General features: G+C 36.4%; 1 protein-coding gene across 3 annotated transcripts; it reads right to left on the minus strand.

Moving 5' to 3' along the window:
• Window positions 1-203: 203 nt before the first annotated feature.
• On the minus strand, window positions 204-18,671 carry LOC111391247 (formamidopyrimidine-DNA glycosylase). 3 transcript variants are annotated; one of them, XM_023016416.1, is made up of 11 exons: window positions 18,309-18,671; window positions 7,589-7,640; window positions 6,884-6,941; window positions 6,475-6,543; window positions 6,251-6,376; window positions 4,232-4,282; window positions 2,087-2,164; window positions 1,888-1,987; window positions 1,732-1,824; window positions 1,240-1,274; window positions 204-1,157 (listed from the first exon to the last, which is right to left on the minus strand). In XM_023016416.1, the coding sequence occupies exons 1-11, from the start codon at window positions 18,535-18,537 to the stop codon at window positions 657-659; spliced, it is 1,392 nt and encodes a 463-aa protein (XP_022872184.1). In that variant the 5' UTR covers window positions 18,538-18,671; the 3' UTR covers window positions 204-656. The 3 variants fall into 3 exon arrangements, with proteins under 3 accessions (XP_022872184.1, XP_022872183.1, XP_022872182.1); XM_023016415.1 differs by lacking the exon at window positions 1,732-1,824; XM_023016414.1 differs by lacking the exon at window positions 1,888-1,987 and having other exon boundaries at window positions 1,732-1,834; window positions 18,309-18,670.
• Window positions 18,672-21,339: the final 2,668 nt, after the last annotated feature.

The raw sequence follows: 21,339 nt of genomic DNA on the forward strand, positions 1-21,339 counted from the left end.
GTTAATAATCCAACCAAAAGAAATATGATTTTGAGCCTATTACATGTGAGTCATGGCACCAAACAGCAACCGAGCAACTGGGATCAACATTTTTTATTTTATTTTTGGTTAAAAAAAAAAAAAAAACACTCAACTATAGCACGAGAGTCTACAAAAGAGTTGAACCAACTACAGCCCATGCCGACCCAAAAATGACAAAACTGTTCAGAATAATATTAATTGTACATCATTGTATACATAATAGTTACAAATAAATGACATGAAAGAGGAATATCATAATAATTGGATTTCTCTCTCTCCCATATCATCTATCTGTATACCATTATATATACAATGATGTACAAATAGTATTACTTAACTGGTAAATACCATCTTCAGTCGTAAAATGTGTAATGATTCCATGTTGCCATACAAAAATAACAACGAAGGACATTGGCACACACTCAGACGAAAATTATGCAAAGTTTTGAGCCAAAAGTACTTACAGAAACATCCACATAACACTTAAAAAGGAGGATTAACTTACGCCCCAAATTCATAGAAAATCAGCAAATCGCAAGTACTGCTAGCGCCCGATGCTTACCTAAACTTGTTTCCATTCTTTCCAAAACACAAAAGAGAGCGAACTACTGCAATGTAATATTCCGCAGTCGAAACTATTTTGCCACTCTCTTCTGCTGCCTCCCGTTTCGACCTGATCCAACCTTACCCTTCGATAGTGACCCAGCCTTTCCTCGTTTCTTGGACATCACCTTGTGATCCTCTTCATCATCATCGCCACTCCCACTAGCATTATCTACATCATCCTCATCGTCACTTTCCTCGAAAATTCTCTTCGTGGGAGTTTTCTTTCCTTTAGATTTCTTCTTCTGGTCATCATTTTCGTTCCTTCCCTTGGATTTGCCTCTTGAAGGGGGTTCCTTCCTTAAACTTTTATCATCATCGTCATCACTGTTGCTTTCACCATTACTTTCCTTGGACTTTCTCTTCGAGGAAGGTTTCTTAACCGTAGCCTTTCTTCCTCTTGGGACTTTTGATTTCCTAGAATCAGTCGCTTCCTCGTTGCTTGATTCTTCAATGTTGTTGGATGATTCAACCACTACTTTCCTAGCTTGATTACCACTCAGCTTTTGCAATTCTGGTACATAGGCCGACGTCTGGGGAGGAAAAAACACAAACTTCAGGTACATTACAACAAAAGTGAATACATAGATCAATGCACATTAAAGAGAGACGTACTCGGCCACCAGCAGTGATAAATTCAATCTTCTTCCCTGACATGAAATTTGGTTTGTGAGAATTTAATAAAAAGCAGCTGAAAACTCTCAAATTTGAAGAATACAGCTGGCAAACTAAGAGGACTTGTATGTTTTATTTCTTCCTCCGTGAAGAACTAAAGCATGTGCTTCGTTTAACAGTCTAGCTTCCATTGGATGATCAATTTTATGAATTTACGAATTGTCTTATATATAATAATTTAATTTGAAACTAGAACAGGAAATGTGGACGACAATGAATAAGCCCTATGAAATGAAAGAGGCAGATTACCGAAAAGCATGAATCAATAAAAGAAACAACATATAAATCTACAGCTAGAAACTATTAGCGGGTTTCAAGATATGATTCCTTGTGTTTGGTATAATCATCCAAGTTCACTAAAGCAAATAGCATTAAGCACGTGAAAAATAACACCACCACGTGAAAGAATATCGTGCAGGTCAGGAGCCAAACCATCAACAAAAGCCTTTCCAGGCTTCTTTTCCCGGGAATGGAAAATCCAATTACTGGGGAACTGACTACTATCTGCCCCAACCTCAACGGCCTCTTCAATTACCTGTAAGAAAACAATTAACATCAAAATGATTATATGTGTCAAAAAAATCTTACCATTAACTTTTCCAGGCCTTTTGCCCCACCGAAAATGAAACATCCATTCAACAGGGAAGCGGCTGCAGTCAGCATCAACTTTAACTGCAAACTTTGTAACCTAAAAGTACGACCTCTAGTAATAGCCATATGGAATGTACGCTTCATTGAAGATGATATGAATGAAGCCAGTAGTTCACATTAAAACATAATTACACACCTCATTAATGCACTTGAGCAACGTTACACAGCTTTCTTTGGACAAACTGGAAGCAGTTTCCAGAGGATGGATCCTAGCCTGTTAAACCACAGACAGTTTAATAAAGTTTTACCGTATAACTTTATTAGATCAAACTATGATATACTGAGATAATTGAAGATAGAAATGGATGCGAGTAAATCAGGCAACTCAGGCATGCATAGTCCAATAGCTGTATGGAAAGAATAGTCATACAGTTTCTAACCACATGAGAAAAATTCAGCAACTAGTGATAAGTGTAGTTTATACACTTACTTGGGCTTCTGTACTTGACTATGTTAATTGTAGGTAAAACCCCGACTTAAATGCACTTGGATGCAATTGGCATGAAAAAGGGCATTTTTGAAGCTATATTGGAGTTGATTCGAAGAAATTAATGATCAAACGGATTGCATTTGATCAATTAGAAGCAATAATGGAGCAATCAGAGATGATTCACAAGTTTGGGAGTTCAAACTCAACTTTCGAAAAATTTGGAGACTAAATTGCAAACTTGTGAAACTTGAGGACCAATTTTGAATGATTATGAATGTTCGAGACCCGAAAAATTTGGAGACTAAATTGCAAACTTGTGAAACTTGAGGACCAATTTTGAATGATTATGAATGTTCGAGACCAATCTTGAATATGCTGGTAGTTTCGACGTCAAAATTGGAGTTTTAGGATAAAAATGATCGAAGTTGGACATAAGCTTGAAGAAAGGACTAAGGCCGCATGAAAAATGTTGATTCGGAGACCAACTTGAATGAATCTATAAGAGGAAAAATAAAGCCTTGCAATCCGAGGCTTATAATTTATGTGATAGCAATATATTAATGACTAGAATGTTTTGGCTTATAGCCATGGTAAGTATGGTTATACAAGGCAAAAATTATTTTGTTTCCTATTTTGATCCAACCTCTTCTTGGAAAGCAATTAATAACATAAATTTTGACTTAATCCTTGTCCTATAAATACAACTCTTCATCAACAATTTAAAGCGGAAAGAAGCTTGGATGCTCTAGTACATAAAGATATACAATCATTAAAAAGAAAAGAGCCATTGGAGGTCAACATATATTGAGTGTTCACCAAATCTTTACAAAGCTTTGATGAAGTTTTTGATGCCATTCACCAAATCCGTATCTTTTCATCCATTATAGTTTGGGTTTGAAGAAGAAGATCATCAAAGGAGAGAAATCAAGAACTCCTGAAAGAATCTAAGATCAAGACTCTTTTCCATCTTTCTTCCTATACTTCGAATTCGGGTGATGTTGTACCCATTTAATTGGTGTTATTGTATTATTATGATTCCGACTAGTTGTATAGATGCAAGGAAAATTTTTAGAACCATATATTTTGAAGTCTATATATTAAATTCTTTATTTTGACACCAGATGTTGGTATGGTTTTAATCCATGTTAGAGTTTAATGTATTAATCGCTCACTTATTGAATTGATGTATGATTTTTATTGACATTTGGAAGAAGGAATAAGAATTTAGCACAAGTAGCAATCATTGTAAGGTCATATACACGTTAGGGATAATTGTTTATGCTTTGCATTGTCCAAATAGATGTTCTTTTAATTTAATGCAACTTTATATATTCGCATTTATGATATGTATATTATCGACTCAAAATATGGGAATAGATCTAATCCTACTCGAAAAAGATTACTAGATAAGATAAGAATATTGATCTTCATACTCAAACAAGTGTTGTCAAATTATGAAATTGATATTAAGATGGAAGAATGTAAAGGTATATGGGGTTATAGTGTTTGTTCGATTAATTTTCACAAATGCTTCCAACCAATTAGTAAGATTAGTAAGACAATTTAGGTTGTTAATATAAACTATCCATCTCATTTATCTATTGTGTGTTCATATTCAATTAGAGTAGGTTAATTGACAACTAGACTAGATACTTATTCCTTGTATGATCGATGCCTGAACTCTAAGGTCCACTATTACTTTTTCACGATCTGTATGCTGACTTAACAGGATAAATAAAATCAACAACAACTAGACAATCAGTTCTGATGAATTTAACAAGGAATGGTAATAACCATATTTCTCTCGCAAAGGAAATAGATGATAAGGGGTGGTGAGTAAAGCATACTCACTTGATATAGTACTTCATCAGCCATCCAATTGCCAATGCCTGAGATAAAACTCTGCACAAAGAAAATAGTAGTCTAAAAAATCAAAACTACTGAAGAAAACAAACCAGCATTTCAACAAATCTTAATCAAGACAAGAAGCTTGTTTATACAAATGGGAAACCATCAAAACTGCATTTAGAGCATGTTTGAGGTGGCTTATGCTTAAAAATAAGCACCAAATCTGTGGCATATTTGAATTTAAGTGGGATCACACCAAAAACAAGTCACACATTTGGAGCTTAATTTTTAGCTAAGCCACCCAGATATTCTCTTAAAATTTCCAACTTGTCATTTTGCTAGAAGTCCAAGCACTATAAACACGAACAACATTGAGACACGTTATCCTACAAAAACTTCATCTGCATGGGATACAAACTATATTCTTTAAACAGAAACGATGCCACAAATATATGTTAATAAATTAGTACCTCTGAAAATTGACAACTTTCTGTAGTAATTCTTCTCCATTCATTTAACGGTAACATGTCCAATCAAACACCCATCAAACAACGAACACAAACATTATGAAGTCACTCAAATGTCAAGTAAACATAATTGGCCACGTTTTAATTGAAGAACAGTGGTCTTTTACAGCTGTACTAACAAAGAAAGAACTTCAAGAAAGACTTCAAACTCGTAATGCCTAGCCTATTGGCCTTAGAGGTTAGTCACAATAAAAATTCATTTTGTATAATTTGACTGGCGACTTTCAGTGCCAAACTTATAGTTTCAAACAAGAAGACCCAACATCAGATTTAGCACACAAGCTGTCTAGAACGTCATAAACAACTTCTCAACTAGATCAGCTACCCAGGTTACTCACACTAGACATGATTTCTTGTCCAAATGACAATTTTTGGAGCCAATATTTGTTGACTGGCCCCCTGTAAAAACCCACCAATCCTATCTGAGGTTGGACTAAAACATGGTTTCAGATTTCTATGAAATACTGATGCAAACTTGTTCCCAATATTAAAACCCCCCCCCCCCCCCCCCACACAACAATCTTCTCCCACCCATCAATCACCAAAATTGAAATGTCAAAGAACTAGCATAGTAGCATGTGATTTATAGGCTGCACTACCTTCCAACAGCCCACTCTTGAACCAGTAATTTCTGGTTTTAAAATTTGTATTGCTTTGTTGGGAGAGCTGCATTCTAGCTTTATGCTGTCCTTGGCTTGGGTCTTCCTCATAACTAGACCAAGACCTCATTGACACTTTCTCCAGTTTCTTCACTCAAACAAAGCATTTAACTCTCTTAGAACCTCCAATCCTAGGCTTCTTCAATATTCACTCCCAATTTGCTGTTAGTAACATTAACCCTCTTATAATTAATTTTGTTGGTTTAGAAGACTGTTCTGTGCTTTTTTACCGGTACGTTAATTCCAGGTAGAAATCTGATCTGCTTGTATGTTCTAATATATAACACTATTAAGATGGTAGGTTGGTTTGATCTCAAAAATTAGGGACGTGCTGATTTTTGATCAGGTTGGTTCGGCCTCAAGTTTTGCACATGGAAGATAAAATAATGTAATCTAGTTAACAAAGATGCTAACATCTATCATTAGCATGAGTTACTATTTCATAGTATTGGTATTTTTGGACCAAAAAATATTAAAAAAATACTTGTGAACATGCATTAACTTTGAAGTATTATATTATAAATGTGTGCTTGTATTGCATAAATTTTTAAGATGATTCTACTGCACAAATGCATAGAGATACTCCTAGAACAATAACTGTTAAGAAAAATACTTAGCCCTTGTTTGAGCACCATTTTTATCAAAATACATTTTTCCCTTTCTTTTGTTCAACCACACATTCTTCAATAAAATAATATTACACGTAAATCGAAAATTTTTCCTTATTTTTTGACCACACATTTTTCAAAAAATCACTATTCCAAAATACATTTTCAACCAAAAATGGGGCTCAAACAAGGGCTTAATCTTCCCTCCCGGTGAACACAAGGGCAAACCTGGTCCAGTAAAAGAGCCTTGATTCCAATCTTCTTCTTGCTCAAGGAGTTGTAGAACTCATCTACAGTCATAGGTTCCAACAACGCATCAGGACCAAGCTCAGATATTGGGGGCACAGAAACAGGCTGTAAAAATTGAATTATTACAAGAGCATCGCGAAAATCACTTTCCAAGCAAAAAGGCTTTAAAAAGACACTGGTCATATAAATAATTTTGCCATTACATTGTCAAGCAAGCGAACTTTAGCAAAGCGCCTCTTATCCGTGAATGAAAACTCCAACCCATCATCTAACTGCACAGCAATTGAGAAATCAACACCTTTAGAAGCACTGTCAATAAGTGCATCTAAACTAAGGAAGTATCCATGTAAGTTTCTTCCAAGAGTTTAAACATATATGATATCAAGTGATGTAATAGCACCTATAACAACAGGTCAGACACAATAGACATAATTAACTGTTATAAATATGCATGTAACTGGGTATATACTGCATACATATATAACATATACTTGTATATATACACAAGCACACTAATAAATTTCACAAATACAGCGATCTAGAACAAGTAATGGTCAACTGTATCATGAGGGCATTTAAAATGTAATTATACTGTAGATAAAGAATGCTCACTTCAATAAATAACTTGGAATACTTGGAAGGCCACTCATCCGTATCCTTCACGGCAGACCTGCAAGCAGCAAAAGTACATTGTTATTATCACTAAACATAATTGAATTTCTCGATGGTGAAAGAAACTGTGTGATGTTGTCCTTCACCATGCATTCTCTATTCGTTACAACAATATACTCATTCACAAATATTGAAGCAAGTGATTGACAGTTTTCCCATGATCAGACACAGATTCATGCAGCTGAATTGAAGGATCTATATTCTATATGTTTATGGACGAGAGAACCACTATGTAGAAATTCAAAATAATAACCATCGAAACAGAATTAAACCACATATACCCCTTGATCCCCATGTGCACCTCAGGTCCCCAGGAACCAAAGTACCTAAGGTCAAAAGGCCATAAAAGAGTCGAAAGACTTCTGGGAGCAAAGGAAAAGTTCAATTTTAATACACAAAGATGAAATTACCCAATGAGAAGATTGCAAAGAAGATAAATAACACTATTTGAGAAGATATCAAGACTTCAAGGATATGCATGAGGACTTCAGATTTCAAAATCAATTATTTGTTTAATTGCAATACTAGCCATTGCAATCATGCAACATCAAATAAAACTAATGCCCCAACCTACTTTGTTAGTAAAATGTCACTTTAATGCAAGGAAGAGCTATACTGTCTGTTCAAAAGAGCAACATCACTTACCGCTTATATTTAGTAACAGCAATTCCCTTGATATATATAGCTCCTGTCATTCCTATAAAACATAATGGAGAAAAAACTAGGTCAAATGAAGTGCAATTTCAATAGCCAACCCAGGTCACATGTCCATTTTGAATCTTGAATATGTATAGAAGTAAAGTAAATTAAAAACAAATAATTAATAAATTTAAGAAGTGCATCAGTTTAGTACAGTTGAGGAAAATACTAAAAGAAGTTTCTAATTACTTTATATCAATATGTAAACGAAGTCATAAATATCCAAGTTGAACTTTGTCTTCCTCTATTTTTAAAGATCTCTGTTCTGGACAGTAGACGCCGTAACAAAGCAGAGATAATCCGAAAATAGGTCGCTTGAATAAACAGTTGTACAATAACCAGTAAAATAATGCGCTTGTTTGGCCCCCATTCAATTGAATTCTTGCCCATTTTTAATCATCATTATTTCAACTTTTTGTACAACTCGTGTCAGATAAGGTAGTCCTTTCCTGACAATGCATGTGGAAACATGCAATAGATGTTTTTAGTCAAATATTTGAATGGTTTATTTTCCATTTTTGCCCTTCCACTTCTTCAGTTCAGTTACACATGCATTTAAATGTTACCAACTACAACCAATACAATTTTGTAAAATACTTGGGGTCTGCTCTCTTTGTATTTCAATTTTCTAGTTTTGAGTTTTGAATTCATTGAGTTTTGTGTTTTGAGTGCATGTTTTGAAATTGTTGAAAATACATTATTTTTGTCATTCCTAGAAACTGTTTTCCAAAACATAAAATTGAAAAACGCGTTTACTTTGAAATTTTGAGATATTTTTATTTATAATATTTTATTTAAGAACACCATGAAATGTCAATGCATACATGGTGACACACCACAAACACGGTCAAAACGTGATAGTTCTTTGGATCTTTGTAATGCAATTACAATTCACTATAGATATTGTTTTGATTAACTCCGTTAGCTTTAATAAATTAAAAAAAATTAAAGTTTTTCGAAACGTTCCAATTATTGCAAGACAACAAGTCACAATATTGATGTGTAAAAAAGTCATTGATATATATCCGAATGTGTAAAAAAAATTGACAACACAACAACACGTGAATATATTCTCATACAGAATCCATCCAAACCATTCACTCAATTATTCATAACACAACAACTTTGTTACTGACATCCAATCCTCTCCACACAATTTGCAAGGACTTGTCACATGCATGCACACTTTTAAGTACAGAGTCCTTCTCACAATCACTCATTATCCTCACATTCACTCTCCCATCCACACATTTCACGTTCATTCACTCTCCACACTTTGTAACTACAATCTCATTGGTAACATTCATTCGGCAACATATATTTAATGGAAAGCTTCTCACACATTTACTCTAAAAATGTAACCATTCGATTGGAAAAGGTAAGCACATCAAAATTTCTATTCAACATTTGTGCTACTTAGTAGTAAGTTGTCGAAGAAAAAAATTTGTTCGCGACACGGGGGCATAATTTTTTTGACAGAAATGCTACTGAAGTGTCGCTACGTCTCCGTGACACGGAGACGCTGTCCATGTCACGGAGACTGTCTCCGTGTGTGTCACAGAGACACTGTCTCCGTAACACACACGGAACTGTACAATCTCCGTGACACACACCTCCGTGACACACACCGTGAGAAATGTTGTTCCCTTTTTTCTTTTTCTTTTTATTGTTCTCAGGTTTTAGGATGTGCTTTTGTAAATAAAAATAGATTTATCTAACAATATAATTTACGATCAATTGTACACTTCTTTTATGTTTATTTTTTATATTGGGTTTTCGTAAACAAAATAATATATTCGTTTGAAAATATTCATTATTGTGTAATTTACGCAGATATCTTTACAATACGTTCTCTCACCAGATCAGTGATTTTCTGCTACCATCGTCCGGTATCCAAATCGTGAATACATTAAAGATTTTATAGAATTCATAGATGTCAATCAACAATGTTCTTTACTGTGTAGTAATTTTTGTGGATTTGTTTACGGAGGTATGTTCAGGGGACAACAAGAACAATTTAGTAGTAAGTTGGTACACGAATTTATAATACGAATTGTACATTGTGGCAAAAATAATGAACTTTGAGTACGGTTAGATGACCATGTTGCCAGGTTCGGCATACAAGAATTTTGCCTAATTATTGGACTACCTTGTCATGAACCATCCATTGAAATTGACTATGATAACGATCGTCTTAGAGATCAATACTTCAATGAGGGCAAAAAAATTAGCAATAGAATGCTTTTTGAAACTTTCCATATGTGCCAAGACGAGGAAGATAAATTTAAGTTGGGACTAGTTATGTTGGTGGAGTGTGTGCTGAAATCGACTTCAAGACAAATTGATTATAGAACGTTGGGCATGGTTGAACATCTTAATGCGTTCCTTACGTATCCATGGGGCCGTACCGCATATTTTGTTTTGTTAAATTCGTTGAAAGAGTCGCAATTGGAACGAGTAGTAAGGATGCAACAAAATCGACAAACAGAATGTAAGTATGCAATACAAGGCTATCCACTTGTATTTCAGTTATATTGTTCATATTCTAAGTGTTTCTGTACTCCGTATAATTTCTTCGTAAAAAAAATATATTATATACATCGACATTTACTTGTAATTCTGTTGCAGTATTGGATATATGAAGCATTTCCACAGATCGGGCAAAAGTTTGGACGCTGTAGGTACAAAACGGCACAGATTCCACGAATGTACAAGTGAAGGCCTACTACAATACTGAAGGAAGCGATTGTTAAAGAATTTCTGAATATGAAAGAGGTATGACTTTTTAATTTCAACGTACAATGACGTTTGCATTAGATTGGTAAAACTTGACATTGAAAAATTTGCTGAGACGAAATTATTTATGATGATTACAGATCGAAGTCCTTGCAGTGCTGCAACCTACCGAAGAAGAATTAGAAACACCATGGTACTCAAATTTGTCACTGCCAGCTGACAATGAACATAGTATACTAGATGCCATTGTCAACAGAGAATTGGATAATGTAGCACAACCATTACCGGATCACATCCGTGCGCAGCAAGCGACAAGTGGTGGTACACCGAGAACTTCAATTGGAGCTGGACCTAGTTCTGCTTCTGGTACCTCAAAATATGTAACTTAAGACTGTTTGGAAGAAATGTTTGATATGTACAGGCAGCATACAATATCAGATGTGTCCGATCTATGTGGCAACTTGAAGGCAGACTTTGTTTAAGAATCAAGAGCCCTAAACCACGCGATCCTTGACAACCAAAAGCTGTTGTTCAAAGAACAGACCAAATCGTTGCAAAATTACATGCAACATGGTTTACATTCGTACATAGATAATTCTCTATCTGGTTTCTTTCAGAGTCATATGGCCCACGAATCGCAAACACAAGAAGCCCATTATCAGACAGTTCTGCAAAGACAAGAAGAATTATTTCAACAGCAACAAGAGCAAATACGGTGTTATGTGGATTCCAATTTATGTTCCGTGAGATCATACATTGACGAACATACTGAGTATATGCAGAACAGATTATCAAACTGGGAATCGAACATGGAAGCCATTATAGGTTCTATGCAGCAAGATATCTCTCCCCATGCAAGTCCAAATCCTATTGATCATGAACAGGAGACGTCAACGTCTCAACAAATCGAACATGCTCAAAGGTTGAGAAGAGAAAGGAAAAGGAAGAGGAAGTGCACAGTCTTCATCATCAACAAGTCGTCCTTTAGAAGACTATGACATGGAAAAATACCGAACAATTAGAGATTTCATAACGACAGATGAACCAGGGTAACAAATTTTACTCATTCTTACTAGTTCGAATGCTAAACATTATTACGGTAACGCCAGAAATTCTGAGTTGATTTATTTGATACTAATGTCAATTGTGTCAGACAGTGCATACTTGGAAGACGACAGTAGGAACGTCTACGGAAGGGACATGCTGAGAACGCTACTGGATCGAACGAAAGATCTGAATGCCGACGAGCGGTATTTGGTGCCAAGTAATCGCGCACAATGCGCTCAACAATTCCACAATACTCCAATCACATGATTATGTCCTCCTCCAACTACCGCAACACATCTTCATCAGAGCTCATATCCCAATCAGACATAAACTCGATGTCACCATCTGTTGCTTCCAATGCGTACGTACGTGCTGAGTGGACCGCCATGAAAAACAATTTCATAATTGGTGATATAAAGGTATGAAGGTTGTGACTTCGAAAGGGAAGGCAGCCCGAAAAAAATTCGTAAGAAATGCTAACTATTATTTGGGTTTCTTATACTAGCCTTCGCATCCTACTAACATCTCTACATTTGAGCAGTTGAATGAGACTCCTAACTAATTTATAGATTAAAAAAACTTGACCACTCATGAACCCTTGGACAATGTTCTCCCAATCATTTCAACTTCCCACCTACTTTATCATGCTTTTGCAGGGAATATTATTCCCTGCAAAAGCACACAGTTCCTAAATATTCCCTGCAAAAGCACACAGTTCCTAAACATGCATGAATTGTTGTGCAGTTCACATTCGTACTAGATAAAGGAAGATAACAAAAACAGTTCAATTGAAATCCACAACGACAATCTGTCTGCCAAAAAAAGTACATGAAAAAAAAAATGTCCATCACACAAGAACGGGAAATACGAATAAGCAGAAGAAATACAGACCACAGTGCATAAATAGGTCTACTATCGATCACCTCTTACGTGGGAATGACTGATTGTCGCGCTCGAAGCAGTACTCAATAAATTTAAACCGCAGGAGAGGTGTCTTAGCAGCACGATACGAATTTCAATTATCCTTGACACTTAGGAACCACAAAGCAAACATATGGAGCGGCGACCCCTCATCCACGTGTCCTGACGATAGTAGTTAACTCACACAGTCGTCGATAGACATGTCGTCCTTCTGATGCGATCTTGCAATGGAGGCAAGATCCGTTCCAACACTCACCATCTGCTCAAGAGATGCTGAAACACCTCTGGCACCGTATTTTTTCCTCTTTCCTTTGTCCTTCCCGTCTGCTTTTCCTTTTATCTCCGCTGCGATTCCCGGATATGTTCATGGACGAGTATGCTCCATAGTCGACCAGACTGTCACTAAATCTGTACCTTTTGCATTGATGGGCAACTTGTCACCCCCATCGTCCTTATCGCTATCTGTGCCCAAATCGAATCCCCATTGGACAACTTTGATGGGGACAGTGCGTATTTGGTGGAATCCCCCGCGTCACCGAACAATTTCCCATACATGTCATAGATCTCACTGCAGTTCATGTTCTTGTACTTGACGTATTTTCGGTTCTCTTAAAAGGACATGTAACACGAAAAAAGGGACGTCATGTGACAGTAAAAGAGAAATGTACGTAGTTGGTAATAATCCACATCAACGACAGTACTAGAAAAATGTATGTGTTGCAAGAATAACGTAAACCAAATGACAGTATCACAAAGTTTGCTTTATGACGAAATTGACAGACCAGGTCCACGACATTTCGTATCACAAAGAAAATGAAGCTGAAGGCATCATATAACTCATTTTTCATCACAGTACAGAGAGGTGAAGCTAACATCTTCAAGACCGAAACTCATGTTCATCGAGTTGATCATAAACGTTTAAATTCTTACATAACACATAAGTTCATTTATATGTCTATTGTACACCAAATTCAAATCCACATTTCAATCAAGGCTCACGTTTGTAACGCTGGAAGAGCATTAAGTGAATATCACATTCGTACAAATATGCAAGTGAATTCACCAAAATTCCAAATAAGTATTTCATAGCAAACATATATGCCCAAAACTCCAAATACGCATACTGTAGCCAACATATATGCCAAACTTCGAAATTGTCATTATAAAACTCGGTGTTATACATTGAACTTGTATTTCATTGCTCCACTGCACTAGTCTAACACATTCACTTCTTCTGCTTCTAAAAGTCACTAAGCTGAGGAACAATGAGGGGGAGTGTTATCGTGTACTTTTATTTTTACTTCCCACCAGTGCTCGGGGCCAATGATTCTACCGATTTTCGACTGGTATTGAATGCAACTGGATTTTAGCAGCTCGAAGAGATGCTTGTGGTCCGTTCGCAGTTTACCCCAATAATTCTTAAGCTGAGATACGGTCCAGTCCGTCCCAGCTATGCTATTGAACAACTCATGGATACGTATCCAGCCCGTAGTTGAAAAGCATTTGCCGTGTCGATGCCCTTCGGCAATGACAATTTCGCATACTTCAATGAAGATTCTATGCTCCATCGGGTCCCATCTTGCAGTCTTACGGACCACAGGCTGAGGCTCCTGCGGGTTCTATGATGGATAGTCAAACCGGTCAAGCGAGCCCACACTATAGTGTGGTAAACAGAAAAATTGCAACGTCTCAGACAGGAAGATATGCGGCTCTTTATATCTGAAATCGAAGTGGTGGCAGCTTACTGCCATTTTTTTAACCAAAATAATGCACACCAAACAACAAAGTCTCTAACCTCAAAACAGAAAATATACTGAACAATTCGATCAACAATATGGCTAGAATCAATTACGCAACCCTAACACAAATTCTGGATAAACAAGCAAACTACTGTTGAAAACGGGTATTACAAAAATTAAAAATACGAAAATAACTACAAAGGTCGGAAGCAATTTCACGGTTAATTTGAACAAAATGTTGGAAGAGGGCACGCTTCGACACACGGGCAGAAGAAATCGGACCAAACGAACATGTGAACGAAGGAAAATGAGGGATAAAATTGCTCACCATGTGATCAGGATAATAGAACCCATGACCATGAGATCCGTCGTTCGTCATTTCCAAGGTGTTCCCCTCGTTGCTGCGATGGTCGGAGGAAAAACTGACGCTCGGACAAAGATTGAGGTCAATGCCAAGTTCAGTGAAGAGGAGGTGGAGGGAGGCGATGTCAGGCACGGATTGTAGAAATATGATCGGAAAATACGAATCCAAATGGTCGACTGTGGAAACCAATCTACTGGAGGGAGAGCCAAAGGGGAAAGTCGCAAGTGACTATGAGAGACGGAAGTACTACCGGGTTAATACTTTGGAGGGCAGTGAAGTAAATGTCTTCGACCAGCTGAGGGCAATTTTGTCCAATAATTGCGACGGCAGTCTGAATACTTTTAACATGTCTGACACGGTTTTAAATGGCTGGCAGGTTTTCTCTGAATATACACTGTAAAAGAATGAGATAAGGGAGAAAAAATTGGCAAGAATGAGCATCAAACAGGTGCAATGATTTAAGATGTTAATTTCTTTTTTGTCTTTTGGGATGCTATGCTGGGAGTTTAAACCAAGATAATGAACCTAGAAATTTAACATTTTTTTTTATGACCGTGAGTGTCGGAGCCAGCTTACGCACACCTCCACTAATCCCACACGGTCCTGAAGTTTACAGCCGGGTACTCACCTCAGTGGCCTAAGGGGACTCGAGTTGGTAACTACTAGAGAGAAATTTAGCTTTTTTTTTAGTTTCAAGATAAATATTGCATAAAACAAGGAATGATTTGCAAAATATAAAAAGGCTGGAAAAAAGATTATTATTGTTCATAAATCATAATGGCACATATGAGGAACCAGGGACTGGCTTTTTTTTTTTTGGGGTGGGGGGGTAGATGATAGAATCCCAGTTGCTGTAGCTTAATTGATGGATTCCTTCATTGGCAATAAATAGTATATAAGATGATTAATTGAACTTCAAAATAATAAACAAGTTCCAGGGCTACTAGAGAGGCCCGGTCTCTCCTATTTCCCTAACAAAGTGTATGGATGATCCATTCTACTCCTTCCCTAATACATTTATACCACTATTTCCCCCCTTATTTCCCAAATTACCCCTTATAACTAACTCGAATTGGAACACTCTAGAATATGGCTTAACAAACATGAATGAATAACTTGGGGGTCTATGGCAATTAGGGCTCCACACACGTCTCTGCCCATTGCACAGTGGCAATATTGCCCATTGACACGGAGGCTACCCGTTCCTGGGTTTGCATCTCTGCAAATTATGGCCCGGGGACTATCTCTCCTATTTCCCTTAACAAAGTGTATGGATGATCCATTCTACTCCTTTCCTAATACATTTATACCACTATTTCCCCCCTTATTTCCCAAATTACCCCTTATAACTAACTCGAATTGGAACACTCTAGAATATGGCTTAACAAACATGAATGAATAACTTGGGGGTCTATCATTACTCGCCCCCCTAAATCCACCTTGTCCTCAAGGTGGAAGTTTATGAATTCATCATACAACCACATAATTTCCTTTGCAAAAACTCCTGTCACGATCACAGCAGAAACGGGATGTTTTCGCCCTTTGAAATGGACAGACTCACTCAATCGAGCGATTATCATAAGTATAGCATCCAAGGCAACTCCATATCCCATTGCCTCTACCCACAAAATGTCTAATTTTTTAACACGATGAGCCGTCACGAAATTGGTTACTTGGTGAATTGAATACGCTATCTGGGAAGATAACTTGGGTAGGTTAGGATTGCTATTTAGGTTGAAATTATGGGGACTTATGCTTGGGCTGTAGTTGAATTTATATAGGCCTAAAATAGCTTGGAACTTTTTAAAATGCTCTTTAGGGTCTTCAATCCTTAGGGCTAGATCCCGAATTTGCCCAGACAAGGAGGCTTTAGAATCTTCCCTTCTGCCCAATTCTCCGCCCTTAGTCAATTGAGAAAATCAACATCCACTGCCTCCTTTAAAATCATGAAATTTGCCGGTAAGGAAGCTGCCACTACCACAAAGTCTAGAAGTTTATTATCACTTTTGGCGCTAAAAAATAGTCGACTCGTGCCTCTTCCCTTTCTGCAGATATGGCCGCCGTTAAGCCATTCCAATATTCTCACCTCATCTCCTCTCTGCCGATATTCTAGTCCGGGATTCGCCAACACTTCAAACTTGTGCCGATAATCACGGCCCAGTTCATCCTGCCATTGTGACAAGCAATTCTCCCAATTTGAGAACTGATTCCCTACTGTTGATTTTATAGGAGATCGAATAGCTACTGGAGATGATGCTCCTGTTGCTGCATATTGTGTAGGTTGATCTGCTGTGAATTTCTCCCCCTTTCTTCATCATGAAATCAGGTTTCTCCATCAATAGTGACATACCCTTTTGAATCTCAAATTTCATTACCGCAAACTCTGATTGCAGTCCATCCATCCTTATTTCCAAATTAATAACCCAAACTTCTAATTGCCTTTTTTCATCAGATGCAATCCCCCCAGGGCCAAAATAGTTGCTCTGATACCATTTTGATAAAATCCCAATTGTTGTAGCTTAAGTGATGGATTCCTTCGCTGGCAATAAATAGTATATAAGATGATTAATTGAATTTCAAAATAATAGACAAGTTTCAAAGCTATTAGAGAGGCCCGGTCTCTCCTATTTCCTTGAACAAAGTGTGTGGATGATCCATTCTGCTCCTTCCTCTAATACATTTATACTACCGTTTCTCCCCTTATTTCCCAAATTACCCCTTATAACTAACTCGATTTGGAACACTCTAGAATATGGCTTAACAAACATGAATGAATAACTTGGAGGTCTATCAGGGAACTGGGCTAGGCTGTACCTGGCCAGGTTTTTTTTTTTTTTTTTTTTTTTTTTTTTTTTTTTTTTTTTATTTTTTTTTTTTTTAAAATTTTTTTTTTTTTATGTGTAAATTTATTTTTTCTACATATTGGTCCAGCTTGTAGTCCGATCTTGGATCCTTCTCTGTGAGGATCCAAATAATAGTTCAAGATAAATCAAACACTGTATTTCAAGATTTTTCTTTTCTTACATTTTTCATTTGATTGCAATAATGTGGCAAAAGTTGTTCAGGATTAGCGAGAAGCAGAGCATTGTTGATAAAAGAAGAAGAAGAAATTTGACAATTTTGCTTTTCCTATTTCTTCTAAATTCCTTAAGCACAGGTTTCTTAGAACCTACCTATAAAAACTAAACCTACAGAGTACTATTTAAGATACAAACTTCATGGTAAATGAAGGCTAAAATTTTATAATGTTATTCTCCTGTTGAAAATTATAAATATAACACAAGCTTGCATACTTTCCATATTAGAGCACTGGATTTTATAAAAAAAATAAAAATAAATAAAAAAATAAAGAAAGGATAAGTTTTGTAATGCAGTTAAATGTTTTTATCTACAGGGAACAAATTCTAACTGCCTCATTCCTACAATTTCCCAGAAATGAATACATTTTCACTATAAAAATGCCCTCCGTATACAACAATTATAAACTAACGATTAACTCAGTATCGAAAGACATTTTACATTTTCATTTAATGAAGTAAAATGTACAACATTATTAAAGAAAATACTAAGAATATTTCTTTGGTTTAAAAACTATAGATGAAAAGCATTTGGATGTTTGTTAATCTTCCTTGCATGTGCTAAACATCATCTAGATTTAGTTCAATACTGCAGTGGGATAACATTTTATATGCATATATACACTGAAATAGGATTAATAAGGTACCTGAAATTCTAATAAAACCAAAATAATACTATTTACAGTGGAAATAATAGCAAAAAGCAAAACTTTTGAAAAAAAAAATTAATAATAATAATAAACGAATTCTAGGGTTTAAAGAAGCAGGAGTAATGATAATACCAAACTGGAAGGAGGGGAAAGGTGGGGAATCGAGCTGAAGCCACATGTTCTTGCCCTTGCGATGGGAAGCGACGATGGTTTTCCCGGTGAGCGATGCCTCGAAGTCCTTCGGAGAGACGCCGTCGATGACTTTGGAATCATTGGCGACCACCGATTTCACAATTTTCTTCCCAACGCAGTGCTCCTCTATGGCACGACGCGCCGCCTCCACCTCCGGAAGCTCCGGCATTGTCGTCGACGGTGATTGTAAGAACTGTACAGATGCACTTTAGGGAAGAAATGTAAACTGTGCGAATAAGGGATTGTTTGGTTTCGCGCGCTTTTGCTAAATGGGAACCTCTGACAAGTTGGAATTACATTTTTGATTTGATAGCAAATATAAAGCATTGTATTGACTCGAGTCATTCCCGAGTGGACTCGATTAAGGTCAACCGGGCCACCCGTTGCTAGATAAGCAGGTCTGTGGATCGTTTTATTCTTCAAATGAACAATTGTTAAGCCTGCGTTGGGTTTTCATTTTTGTTTTCTATTTTTAGTTTTGAATTTATTTTCTGTTTTTTATTTTGAGTGATTATGTTCAGATTGTAAAAAACACGTTTGATTTGTCATTCTGAATGTCTGTTTCTCAAAACAAAAACTAGAAAACTTGTTTGATTTAAAAATTTTAGAAATAATTTTATGACATTTTATTCGATTAATTTGATTATTAATTAAACATATCGATTTTATGGTAATATGTGATTAAAGAATATAAATATAAATATTTATAACTAAAAAAACAAAAAATCATTGCATGTATATCTCCAACAATCACGTTGAAAATATAGCCTTTACACACCGTGTTCAATATATTTCAATTTATGGCAGTTTTTCCTTATAATGAAGTACTTTTATTCCCCTCTCACTCATTTACCCCAGCCTCCAATGTCACAAAATCAAAATTAATAGCTAAATTAGCAATTGAAAACATTGTCCTTATAATTGAAAGTGGTGTAAAGAGTTTCAAATTTACTTCCTCAAGCAAAAACAATGGCTTCCTTAGTATATTTAAGAGCCTTCACTAAAAGTCACATTTATGACCTTCATCATCAAATTGTCTAATTAAAATTAGGTTATGGATCGGTTTGTTGGAAGAATTTTGTGAATAGTGACGCAGAAATAAGTATAATGATGGTGACAAAGTCGAGGCAAGAGTTGAACTCTTTGTCCTTAAGTCGAATTTGCCCCGCAACGGTGCCTACGGATTTCGGCAATCGACTCCCAAGATACAACGGCTACACATGTGTTTGTAACACTCCAAAACACAAGTACAACGAACCAAATGTAGGCTTATGTACTCCACAGATGAAATGAAAGAAAATCAAAATAAATGAAATGATTTTGATTTTGGATAGAAGAGAGGATGAGAGACGTTTTTGCATATCAAATTGTGAGGAATAGGACACCCAAAGGGTCCTATTTATAGACCATGAAGGGGTGTGGACGAAATGGCGAAGTGGCAAACAATTTTGACTAAACGGATTGAGTCGAGCTTTTGAGTATTTGGCCGAATTCGATACGAACTTTAATCGATTTTCAATTCTCAATTTATTTAACCAATATCCAACACGGTTTAGGTATATGCTTCAAATTATGAATTTTTCATGCAAACCTATTCGACATCCTCAAACTAACATCACCAGCACCAAGAATGTCCATAGGTTCTCTATTAGCGAGATATATCTTTCCATAATTTCTAGCAAAATAGTTCTCCATAATCTCACGATGTGCAATGGTATAAAAAGAATCTGTTGAATCCGTCACCCAAGAATCAACAGATATGTTAATCGCAAGAGAGAAAGCATCCTGCTCCTCTTTAGTCACCACATTTGCTTTATAATTATTTTTTTTCTTCCTTCTTTTTCGGGCACGCTACAATTTTTCTTCATATGGCCAATCTTGTCACAATCCTAACATTCCACATTTTATCCTGACTTGGACATGCTTATACCAATTCCTCCATTTTTCACCGTTGCCTTTATTAGAATATTTGTCGAAACCCTACCCATATAATTGACATTTAAGGTAGAATTCAATATCATGAATTCTCTAAAATCGTTTCTACGGACTTCCTCATCAAGAACAGTATAACGAACATCGCTAAATTTTAGTTTCATATTGCCTTTAAAGGTAATTGCCGCATCTCTCATAGGATTCCAACTATTCTGTAGTGATGCCAATTGGATTATGACACATCTTATTATCAAATTTCATCTCAGCTGAGACCAATTGATAATTGTATTCAATTTATTGAGATGTCATATTACTGAAACATCTTCAACCATCTACAAACTAAATAAAATTTTCATCGAATGTAGCCCCCCGAGGCACAGCTTAATTGGTGAATCAATCAGCATTGTCTTGCTTCCAACGACAGGGTAGAGAGTTCGATTCCTAGTGGGAACTTGCGGCCAAAAAATTTGGCATGGAGCAATCACTGTGGAGGAGGGTCTCTTGTGCGCAGAAGTGTACAGGTAATGGGGGAAACTTGTGATCCAGTTGAGGCATAACCCGCGATTTACCCCCTCCAAGGTTCTAGGTGCATGGATCTTGGAGATCCAGAATTTAGTCTAGTATAAGTTGGGATGCCTGGATATCAAAAAAATAAAAAAATAAAAAAAAAATTCATCGAATGTAACTTTTAAACACAGATGGAGTCTTATACTTATTGGACAATACCTTTATCAAATCCACTTTGATTTTCTCTTCCTTTGCATTGGGACAAATGTTCTTCAACAGTGTCCACTGGACAACACCCAAGACCATACAATTAATGAGTTTTCATTCAAATTTTCTTCATTCCTTTTGACTTTTCATTCAAAAGAAGTTTACGGTATAGATATTTCTTGATCTTCATCATCTAGAAACTTAAAATCCATACCATCAAACTTGTACGTCCCCAGTGAAGTTCTTTCTTTGCTAACAATTGCTCTCAATCAAAACCAAGAGTTTTGATACCAATTGTTGAGAATTAGATTATTCTATTTCACAA

The sequence above is a fragment of the Olea europaea genome, unplaced genomic scaffold, assembly GCF_002742605.1.
Source record: "Olea europaea var. sylvestris unplaced genomic scaffold, O_europaea_v1 scaffold769, whole genome shotgun sequence".
Taxonomy (NCBI): domain Eukaryota; kingdom Viridiplantae; phylum Streptophyta; class Magnoliopsida; order Lamiales; family Oleaceae; genus Olea; species Olea europaea.